The sequence below is a fragment of the Notolepis coatsorum genome (genome assembly GCF_963971535.1).
Source record: "Notolepis coatsorum genome assembly, chromosome: 8".
Classification (NCBI taxonomy): domain Eukaryota; kingdom Metazoa; phylum Chordata; class Actinopteri; order Aulopiformes; family Paralepididae; genus Notolepis; species Notolepis coatsorum.
In genome coordinates this window covers 11,826,148-11,838,510 of record NC_140172.1, presented here as the reverse complement: position 1 = coordinate 11,838,510, position 12,363 = coordinate 11,826,148, and the positions used below count along the sequence as shown (strand labels likewise).

General features: G+C 40.9%; 1 protein-coding gene across 1 annotated transcript in view; it reads left to right on the top strand.

Moving 5' to 3' along the window:
- The window catches only part of LOC311233259 (uncharacterized protein), a 61,108-nt gene that overhangs the window by 44,617 nt on the left and 4,128 nt on the right, over positions 1-12,363 (top strand). The window contains exons 6-7 of the mRNA XM_084320196.1: positions 5,740-5,826; positions 7,785-7,877. Coding sequence (XP_084176322.1) covers positions 7,796-7,877 — 82 coding nt within the window. The 5' untranslated portion in view covers positions 5,740-5,826; positions 7,785-7,795. The remainder of the gene's footprint in view (positions 1-5,739; positions 5,827-7,784; positions 7,878-12,363) is intronic.

The following is a 12,363-nucleotide window of genomic DNA, read 5'->3' as shown; positions in this document are numbered from 1 at the left end:
TAATTTGTGTGTGTGTCTTACTCTGATCGCTGTGTGAGTGAGAGGTGTGTACTGTGTAATTTGTGTATGTGTGTGTGTCTTACTCTGATCGCTGTGAGTGAGAGGAGTGTGAATGTGTGTGTGTCTTACTCTGATCGCTGTGTGTGAGAGAGAGGAGTGTGAATGTGTGTGTGTCTTACTCTGATCGCTGTGTGTGAGTGAGAGGAGTGTGTATGTGTGTGTGTCTTACTCTGATCGCTGTGTGTGAGTGAGAGGAGTGTGTATGTGTGTGTCTTACTCTGATCGCTGTGTGTGAGTGAGAGGAGTGCGTGTGTAATGTATTGTGTGTCTAGTCTGATCATCATCTCCTGCAGGGGAACAATGTTTTCAATGTCCAAAATTTGCTATGGGATCATCATGTTATGATGTTGTCTGGAACCATGAGAAGCCACTCTCACAAAGATAGGTAGTGCAAAAAAAAATTAAATACAGTTTTTTTTTTTTTTTTTTTTTTAATGACTAATCGACGCAACAATTTCTCGTCGACGATTTTTTATAATCGACGTCGTCGATTATGTCGACTAATTGTTGCAGCCCTACAACAGAACTACATTTAGTCATTTAGCTGACGCTTTTATCCAAAGCGACTTACAAGTTCTGTACGACAAGCCATCAGGAAGGGCACAACTCTATCAGCTGAGCAACAATGTTCATCAAAGTGTTGAGTGCTACAGTGTAGGTTAGTTTATTAGGACAAGTGCATGACAGTACGGTTAGTTAGGGTTAGATATATTTTTTTTATTCAGATAATGGTTGAAGAAGTGTGTCTTTAGTCGACGGCGAAAGATTGGACGTGATTCGGCTGTCCTAACTGGGGTGGGTAGTTCATTCCACCATTGTGGGGAAAGGACTGAGAATAGGCGACTTCTCTTTGATGACCCTCCCGGAGTTCGGATAGGAGTAGGTCTGAGGCGGCCAGAAGATGCAGAGCGTAGGGGTCTAAGCTGGTTAGAATAACAACATGCAACTTGACATTTCTGATTGTCATTTATTGTTGAGCCCCCATGTCAGAAAAATACAAAAACTGTAAAAAATAAAACATTAACTATAGCCTACACTTAAATAAAATAATGTATTTGAGATTCTCTTAAAATGTATTTATTTTTTTATTCTTAAACTAATTTAATCTATTGAATAACAGGTCGTTATTCCTCTGACTTCTGTCTCTCACTCACACTCTCACACACACACACACACACACACACACACACACACACACACACACACACACACACACACACACACACACACACACACAGAGAGAGAGAGAGCTCCCCGGGCCCCTGTCCTATAAGGTATTGGCTTGTGTTGCTACACGGACACATTTGTATGTTGCACCACTGTACTTCCTGGCTTACAGACTTGTAAACAAACATTCCGTCTCATTATATGTAAACTAAAGAGTACAAGGTTTACACAACAGCCCCCACCTGCTGTTTTATTGTATTTGTACCTGTACTATCCGCTGTCAGCTGTTTATCTCTCTTTGTGAGCTTGATTAAATAGCGTTAGCTCACGTTAGCTCCGCGGCTCATTTTAGCTCACCCTGATCTAAATCAATGACTAGGTTCTAAAGCATTCAAGTAGTTTTCACTGCACATAGAAGTAGCCAAACAGCGGGAGCATTTCGGGAGCATATTACCAAAACCCAGGCAATTTCGAGCCCTTAAGGAATCAAATAATAGAGTCTGCCATGGCTACATGCTAACGCTAACATTATTGTGCAACTGTAGGCAGCGATAAGGGAATCGAAAGTCACGGGGGCCACACGGTTCCAGGCATCGGCCAATTAGGAACCGGTTCCCAACGGTAGTTCGATTCCCATCCCTAGTAGTTAGTAGTCCAGAAGTAGTATTTCCAAAAAAATTGGAATGCCTGAAAAAACTCCTTGGGTCCATAGCCTGAAGTCTTGTGTAGTACATAAAAATCTGTTAAGAAATTTGTTATTTAGCTGACTCTTTTATCCAAAGCGACTTACAAGTTTTGTACAACAAGTCAGCAGGAAGGGTACAACTCTATCAGCTGAGTAACAAGAGTGCTACAGTGTAGGTTATTATATTAGGACAAGTGCATGACAGTAAGGTTAGAGATGACATCAGGTTGGATGGATGAAAATGAATGGATATCGCTAATTAAAACCCGACTATAGTCGTGATTGGCGCACAAGCGCCGGCGAGCTAACCCGACTATCATCGTGACTGGCGCTGAATGTGTTAACAATGAAAATAAATAAATAAAATCTCAAGTCTGATTAGCACACATAGCCTACTGTGTACAGACGGTTTCAAACTGTATTTTAAATTAGAAAGCAAACAAAACTAGACAATTCCGCGGGGGAAATTGTGAAAGTGTGGGTGATGTCTGTGCACCGCCGGCCAACGGGAGAGGGTCTGTACGGGTAGGGTGTTATAGCTGGTTGCTAGGGTGTTATAGCTGGTTGCTAGGGTGTTTCTAGGTGGTTGCTAGGGTGTTTCTAGGTGGTTGCTAGGGTGTTTCTAGGTGGTTGCTAGGGTCTTATAGGTGGTTGCTAGGGTGTTTCTAGGTGGTTGCTAGGGTCTTATAGGTGGTTGCTAGGGTGTTTCTAGCTGGTTGCTAGGGTGTTTCTAGGGTGTTATAGCTGGTTGCTAGGGTGCTTCTAGGTGGTTGCTAGGGTGTTATATGTGGTTGCTAGTCGGGCTGACCTTCAAAGCTTTTTTTGGCAATCGAAGCTTTGGGAAATTGTGAAAGTGTGGGTGATGCCTGTGCACCGTCGGCCAACGGAGAGGGTCTCTATTGTCTCTATGACTAACGGTTCAAAAGATACAAAAGAGGTGGTTGCTAGGGTGTTTTGGCTGGTTGCTAGGGTGTTTCTAGGTGGTTGCTAGGGTGTTTTTAGGTGGTTGCTAGGGTCTTATAGGTGGTTGCTAGGGTGTTATAGCTGGTTGCTAGGGTGTTTCTAGGTGGTTGCTAGGGTGTTTCTAGGTGGTTGCCTTATTAATGTTTTGTGTGGCGTCGCCGTCGTGTACAACGATACTTACGTTTTTTAGGTGATTTGACAAAGTTGGTGTAGAGTTGTGATATGACATTTTCTTCTGGCATATCTGGCACTCGGCCTTTTGGGCATTGTCTTGTGTGTAACCACACGTCTGACTTCTTCGTCGACATGTCTGCTGCACATGTCCTTGTTGTTTTCAACACAGATCATCTCCACGTGCTTGTTGTAGAGAGGTGGAGTTGAGGCGCCGCTTACTTTTGTTTCATTTTAAATTTAAATAAAAAAATTTTAACTTCGATTTTTTTGTTTTTGTTCGAAGCTTGTGCCATCGAACGAAGCTTCGAAGTATTTAAGACAGCCCTAGTTGCTAGGGTGTCTAATGTAAGTGGTATAGTTAAAGGGTTAACCCATTGTATAGGGGTCATGGCTAACATCCACCAATGAATGTAGAAGTCAGTACTGAGTTGATTGACACCTCCCTTAAGTGTCATGCACATGCAGGTGTCAATCAACTCAGTACACCTGCAAGCCTTAATTGATTCACATAGACCAATGAAAGAGGATATCCTTACTGAGTACAATGGCACAACCCGCAAGTCTCTACGACAAACGGTTAAAAAGATACAAAAAGGGGGCGCGCCCTAAGGATCAAGGATTAATCCCCTGAAGGGGGAGGAGCCGAACCATGGGTGCGTGGTCAACATAGACCAATGAAAGAGGATATCCCTACTGAGTACAATGGCACAACCCGCAAGTCTCTACGACAAACGGTTCAAAATATATAAAAATTGGGCGTGGCCTAATGATCAATGGTTAAAGGGGCTATGTATTATAAATAGGGATGTCCGATATTATCGGCCGACCGATATTATCGGCCGATATCGGCAGTAAAATGTGATATCGGAAAATATCGGTATCGGTTTAAAAAAAGAAAAAAACAATAACAATATTTGTTATATATATATCCAGTGAAATGATTAGTTAACTGAAATTATTCCGTTTTTTGGGGTGGGAAACCCTGCATATATCGGTATCGGTTGATATCGGTTGATATCGGTATCGGAAATTAAGAGTTGGACAATATCGGAATATCGGTATCGGTAAAAAAGCCAATATCGAGCATCCCTAATTATAAATGTCATTTTTCAGTCTCTAGCATTGTATTATAGTAATAGGAGTTCGTATTATCAATGTGTTTTAGGGTCTAAATACCATATTGGCGGATTGCTCAGATTCAGCCCAGCCCCTTTCGTCCTCCAGTAAATCAGGTCATTTTGATTTGAACGGCTGAGTCACGTCATTCTGCCGCTGGGTAGCGCACAGTGATGCGATTGGCTCTGTGGTTGGACCTGCAGCGCGCCACACACACGCAAACGGGAGATTGAAAGAAAGAAAAAAAAAACCACAAGCTGCCGGCGGACTGTCTTTTTTTTCTCGCTCTCTCTCTCTCTCTCTCTCTCTCTCTCTCCCTCTCTCTCCCACCCCCTCCCTCTCTCGCTCTCTCTCTCTTCCCCCCCCTCCCTCCCTCTACCAGTGCAGACTGTGTGGCACTGTCACTCAAAGTGCTTATGGGCGGAGCCAGGCCATAACAGACTGATTTCTTGAGGCTGAAAAATGATGGTTTTGAGTACTTGATTAGAAATATAAAACAATGCATTTTTTTGAAAAAAACCTTACAAATGTCTTCAATAGACTAACAGGAATTGTGTAAAGTTGCCCAAATAGTGCTAGGAATAGCAATACATAGCCCCTTTAATCCCCTGAGAGGTCATGGCAGTACTGAGTTGATTGACACCTCCCTCTTAGTCTCATGCACACCGGCAAGCCTTAATTGATTCAAAGCCTTAATTGATTCAAATCCTTACTGACAAATCTATCCCCAATACATTTCAATGAGGCTGCACTTCCTTCACTCTCACAATGATTAAAGCAAAACGATAAGAGATGAAGCTTAGTATTTTTAATATGAGCACTTGAGGAACTTCATGAAGGGTTATGTGCGATATTGTGTAATTCCGTATAGGGATGCACCAATATGAACATTTGCCACCGATACCGATTGTTCAACTAACACAATCGGCCGATACCGATACCGATATTTGTGTTAGTTGAACAGATAGCAAACAAACGCGCAATAAATACCTAAGTCGACACAATGTGAGGTCATAGGTAGGGATGGGTACCGACTAGGGATGGGCGTGAGTAATCGATTCCTCAATTACTCGTGTATCTATGAAAAAATTAAATATTATTATTAAAAAAAAAATTACATATCTTTTCACATGTATGTGTAAGATTATAACTGTTTGTTGGTTTCCTTAAACATATATACGTGAATGAACAAATAAGTTAAAAAAAATCGAATATATATATATTTTTTTATTGATTTCGAGTAATTCGCGATCCCTCGAGTATAGCATGCGATCAATCGATCTGGATTCTTCTTAAAAATGCCCATCCCTAGTACCGACCGAATCACGTCTGTACTACTGAGTACCGATTCAAGTGAGAACCGCCGGTGCCAAATAATTTTTTTTAAACTCCGATGACGTCGGACTTTAAAGCTATTGCGCTTCGTTGCCCCTTATATCTCGAATCGATCGCCAAATGTCCTGAATCAGTCACATGGTACGACCGGCACGTGAGGTTCACCGTCATCAACACGAGCCTCGATACACTCCACATAAATTCCTGGATTATTCAACAAACGCTTTGTGTGTTTACAGTGTGAAGTCTCTCTGTGGCAGAACTCTACTGGACCAAGACTTTCTTCTTGTGGAAACAGACACCAGACTGTGGACACCACAACATCTGTAAGTACAATTATGTTTACTTTGTTTTCCTCAGTCTTAATGCTCCTTCCTTGCAGCAGCGGCGCTCAAAAGGAGCCTTGAAGTTGTACAATCTGAGTCTCCTGAACATGGAGAGACCAATCCCAAGTTGATCGGAACTTTCTCAGCCGAGCTATAGTAACTTTTTCAGCACCTACTCCCCATGCGCATGCGCAGATTGCCCACGGAGTTTCGGGATTGTCCAGATGTCTAGGTTTATCAATCTGCGCATGCAGAGTTTTGGGAGTAGGTGCGGAAAAAATTACTATAGCTCGGCCGAGAAAGTGCTGATCGATTTGCGATTTGTCTCCATGTTCAGTGCCCAGTAGTTCAAAATCTTTAATCTCAATCAGATCCGATCCGATTTTAACCTCTTAACCTCTGAAAATCCGCCTAAAAATACACACCTAAAGCAAGGGCGGTCGGGTGGCATAGCAGAGATTGCGCTCGTCACCAATGCAAGAGGCTGCGGTCTCGACTCCCGGAGTCAGCATTGCCCTGCGGCTTGGGCCGGTCGTCATACTAACTCATTTGGCTGAGTTAGGGGGAGGGAAGTCGTGGGTGGTAATCTGGCGTTGTGGACAGCAACGCCTACAGGTCAGGTCTGGGCGCCTGCTCAGCGAAAGGCAGGAAATGGTGAAGGCAGCGTGACCTCCCACGCGTTACGCTTCACCAATGAGAGTCCTCGCTGCCAGGTGAGAAGAGAGCCACTGGCTGTCTCCACATGTGTCGGAGGAAGCATGTGGTGGACTTCAGGGTTCCCTTGTACCGACCAGTAGGAGGAACATGCGCACAACAACCAGGTAGGGGAGGGGGCATAACGAATTGGCATAACGACTAAATTGGGATGGGGAGAATAATAGAAAAATCTGGCAAAAATTGTTATGAAACACTGCAAATGTTTCTAAGGAAACTGAGGATAGGGCTACATATGGGATGATGACTCCGATGACAGTGGTGAGGATGATTAACATCAGTGTTGCCTGGGAAGTGTGGTGGTGGATGAGGGGTTTGGTGGTGGATGAGGGTGTGGACTGGGGTTTGGATGTATAGGGCGAGGGGATTAGGGTTATACAGTAGGTAGTGTGATTTGTTTGTATTTTTGTACCTGCATTCTATTTAGTTTTTAAATGGAAAATAAAAAGGTTAATGAGTAACTTATTGATTTGTCCATTTTTTGACATTATTCCAAATTAAGGGGATGGTGTAGTGTTTTGATTTAACTATCTTGATATAAAGTGTGTGGGTCTATTCTTTTTTTCATTATACTATCCACTGAACTGTTTTATGTGTACAACCTCAATCTTTAGAATATCTACATCCTGATCGGCACTGCACACCTTTTTAGAACTGTATGGTATTCTTTATTCTAGTCATCTTATTTTATTCTAAGCTAAAATTATCGTATTGCACTCCACACTTTTTAGAACTGTATATAGTCATCTTTATTTTAGTCATCTTATTTTTTTTCTATACTAAATTTATTGTATTTTATTATTGGAAGCTGCTATGGTCGAGGGACCACGATAAATAGATTTTCACTCTACTTGCTGTAAAGCACTGTGATCAATACATAGAACTATACTACCTGTCTGTGATCAGTACATTCTTTATGTTGCATGGTTTAGAGAGCTAGGAGGCTACCTTACGCTCTAGCCTAAAGCTAACATTTCCTTTTTCCGTTTCAAACCTTTATTTCAACTTGTTAGGAAGTGGAGGTTCCCCTCATTTAGATTAGATTAGCTGTCATTATACAGCACAAGTACAGTACAAGAAGAAAGTTTGGCAGATGTAGGCCATTGTCGGTACATTATGAACCATGACACGACGGTATCTTTTTCTCTTAACCTGCTGTAAATTAGCCTTTAGTTTTTTTGGCAAATAATCCACTGTGCCCACCATGATGAATTTGTTTTGGGCATCTTTGTGTCAACGTCTAGAGAAACCCCTAATGGATTGTCCAGACGTCCACACGCTTTCCATCACCCGTGGCAACAAGGATGGTCTGCTGGACATAGACGAGCTTGCCAGAGGTGATCATTTTACCACTTAATTTACATTCCTTACATTCTTTAAAGTAATTTTGTTCTTAATTTCTATCATTCCTAAACACCTCGTGGATATCAATCAATCTACATTTTATTACGAACTCAGGGTCCATATAAAAGATGATACATAGAATAAATTACATATAAAAGCACCATAAAAAACATAGTTTAAAAGATAAGAAAAGAAAATAATAAGTCTTACATAAAGACAACTGTCTCAGTGTTTCCTGGGATTGAAGGACAAAACCAAGATCTCATTTACAGTAATTTACCCGGCAAATACATTTCTACATAAGATTTCTTAAGACAGTTTGGGATGGAAGTCCTGCAGCCACAAACATCTTACTTGCACTACACCATCTAGCCCTCTTAAGTAATATTATCATGACATCATTATAAGATACTTGTTTCTGTAAGCTTGCTTTTTTGTAGTTTGAGTGCAGTATAGAGTGGTGTACAATATTCTCTGAACAGATATATCTTCACTACATATGTACACATAGTAAACTAACTGAGAGAACAGAGACATCTTCACTACATCTGTACACATAGTAAACTAACTGAGAGAACAGATATATCTTCACTACATCTGTACACATTCTGTACTAATCTTACTGAAGGAACATAGAATCAGTATTTTCCTCAACATGGATATAGTATTTTCCCCAACATATAGTATTTCCTCAACATAGATTTTTCTTCAACATAGATTTCCAAGATGTTAGAAGACAAAGTGTATTACAATGGCAGCATGTCTAACTGCAAAGGGCTAGATTGTGGCTTGCCACAGGCCAGCTGTCTTGGACCACTCCTGTATTATATATTCACAAATGACTTACCATCTACTTTGTGTAAAGCAAGTATACAAATGTACGCGGACGATTCCACACTGTATTATGCTGCAAACACTAGTGGTGATCTACACAAAGTTTTATCTTCAGAGTTATATGCAGTAACTAATTGGATACAACTAAATAAGCTGGTATTAAACATCTCAAAGCCCAAATCAATTATCATAGGAACTAGTCACAAACTATTAGCCAATCCTACACTGAGTCTGCACTTGTCTGGTGACCCCATACAACAGGTTGATAAGGTTAAATGACTGGGAGTCATAATAGATAGTCGACTGACATGGGTAGAGCACATTGACACAGTGGCTAAGAAAATGGGTAATGGCATTTATATGGCAAGAAAATGCCATCCTTATGTTCCAGCACATATTCTGGGACAGGTCGTTAAGTCCTTAGTTTTAAGCCACCTGGACTACTGCTCACCTGTTTGGTCCTCTGCATCTGACAGTGCACAGAGGAAACTACTAATGATCCAGAACAGAGCTGCCAGACTAGTCTTACATTGCCCCACAACAACGGACATAAACAGTATGCATAGGGAACTCTTATGGTTAGGGCTGGGCGATACAGCCTCTAAATGATATCACAATATTTTTTGGCTATGTCACGATACACGATGTACATCACGATATTTTGACATTTCCTCTAAAGCCCTTAAAAATGCTTGATTTAACCGTTTGAAGCCTACAGTCATGCCAACATGACAATTAAAATAGTCCCTGCAACATATGTCTGCATTAAACCATGAAGATGCTTTCAAAAATAATTTTATTAAACATTGCTAAAAATCTACTGACACACTAATACAGAAAAATGTTTATTAACAACTAAGACAATTTATATAAATACTTTCTTGGGTGCCTAAGACTTTTGCACAGTACTGTTTTCTATCCACTTCAGCCAAAAATACACGCACACTACTGTGAGAAAATAATAATCTTGTAACCAAGGAATGGTCCGCCTATGCCAGGGGTGGCCAACCAGTCAGAGACTAAGAGCCACAAAAATGACTGTGGTACCACAAAGAGCCACACCATATACCAGCGTTTCTCAACCTTTTTTTCAGTCACGGCACCCTTCATGTGTTTATAGGTCTCACCCTCTGGCCTCTGAAGTCTTTTTTATTTGGGCCTCACAGGGTTAAAAGTACCCTGTGAGACCCACAGTTGCAAAATTACAAAATCACTTTTAGCCATTTAAAAAAATAATGTTTATTTAAAAAATGTTAAAGGGGAACTATTTTACTATTTCTTTCACTATTTGGGCACTTTTACACAATTCCTGTGAGAATTACCAGATGACCGCTCTACCTCCTGAGCCACTGTCTCCTCATGTTAGGAGTTGAGTTGGAATTCAGAATCAATACATGCATGTAATTCACGGTCATGACCTGAAACTATGAATGAATTATCATTGTATTTATATAGTGCTTTTCTAGACACTCCTAGCACTTTACAGTGTAGACCAGTGGTCACCAACCCGTCGATCGCGATCGACTGGTCGATCTTTGAGACCTTCCCTGTAGATCTTTCCCTGAAAAAAATAGTTTTTTGGTCTTTCCCTGAGAGTCCACATTACAGTTCTACTTTTGTTTTGATGTGAAAAGTGATGCTCCATAAGATTACTGCACTTAGCACTGACTGAGAAAGTACATATTACAGTTCTACTTTGACAAACATATTTATAATTAGCATTTTCTAATGTTAATAATATGAGAGTCCACATTACAGTTCTACTTTTGTTTTGATGTGAAAAGTGATGCTGCATAAGAGGACTGCACTTAGCACTGACTGAGAAAGTACATATTACAGTTCTACTTTATAAAATGCTAATTGTAAATATGTTTGGCAATGTTAATAGGAGAAGGTCCACATTACAGTTCTACTTTTGTTTTGATGTGAAAAGTGATGCTGCATAAGATGACTGCACTTAGCACTGACTGAGAAAGTACACATTACAGTTCTACCTTATAAAATGCTAATTAAAGTAATTTAGTTTAAAGTACAATCTTGGCTGTCTTTTTCTCTCAACGCTTCAATAGGTAGATCTTGCCTTCACCAAAAAAAAAAAAGTGATCTTGGGCTTAAAAAGGTTGGTGACCACTGGTGTAGACTAAATGGCCTCCTTCACCACTGGTTAGCACCCAACCACACTGGCACCAGCCACACATCACACTACACAAATGTTGTGGTCTTGGTTGACCAGGTGGAGAATGTCAGTCTGTTTGACACTGTTGTCTTGGTTGACCAGGTGGAGAGAGTTGGTCTGTTTGACACTGTGGTCTTGGTTGATCAGGTGGAGAGCATTAGAGAGTCTGTTTGACACTGTGGTCTTGGTTGATCAGGTGGAGAGCATTAGAAAGTCTGTTTGACACTGTTGTCTTGGTTGATCAGGTGGATTAAATGTAAGCTTAAGATTAACTTGTATTGATAAATCAATCAATATATTAAATTAATTGGCTCAAAATGTTACTCTGGCCTCTTATTTAAGTGTGTATTATTTATCTACTTGAACGTAATACCTTATCTACTAAATGTACTGAAAAAATTTATGTGACACAAAAATGCGTTTTTGAATTCTTGGCTGGTAAAAAATCTGCCTGGCTGGTAGTTTTTTAAATCGACCAGCCACCTTGGCTGTTAAGCCAAAAAGTTAATTTTGTTCCCTGAGTCCACGGCAATCCAGCGAGCCAGTGAGTTAGTTCATTTGTTACACTTGGTCTGACAAATGTTTGCTCTGAATCCCGTCATCTGGTCTAGTGTGGTTAGGCGACCCTGCTTGCTTGTACTCTGGGTAATGTTAGCGTGACCGGCGTTAGATTTAGTTTGCATGGTAGCTCCAACATGCTTGGCATTTAGGTGATAGTGTAGAAACGCTCCGGTGATGGGCAAAGTCTTTGCTGCACAAAGTGCACGCTACCATTCTCGTATCGACACTTCCATCTGTTTTTTTTTTATATCAAAACAAAACATCCCATTCAACAGGACAAGCAACGCAGTCTCAACAGATTTTTCCATGTTGGCTATAACTCTCCGACGTCACTCCATGCACGCTGTGCAACTGGATAAACGGTATGCCTGGAACTGAGAAACATTCTGCAGGGTCTGGAGTGCAAAAAGATTAAAGTGCGATAAAATGCCTAATCTTTCTTTACCTTTAAATTATTTCTAGTTAATCAAGGACAGATACAACCACAATGTCATATTGCAGACAAATGCCTGTTGGGATTTATCTCAGTATTTTATTAATGATCGCCAGGTTTCTGTTGAATGCCCACGCTGGCTCTTAGGTCAGATCGATAACTTCATAACTCATTGGTCTGCTTATCTTGACATCAAACAGCGTCCTGTGAAGTGGTTGACACGCAGAACCAAACGAGTCTACAAAATGTTGTTGTTACCACTGACCGACAAGAGACAGCGAATGCACCGTTCCGACCCCCGTCAGTCATCGACCTTAGGTCGAGTGATTGAAGTTGCGGAATCTTTTATTTTATTTGCACTGGGAAGGACTCTCTATATTCAGAGGAGGTCCATTTCCCTAATCCGTTACACGTATTATCACTGTATGGCTTTACTTGATAATCCCATTATAGCTAGGGATAAAGCTACTTACAC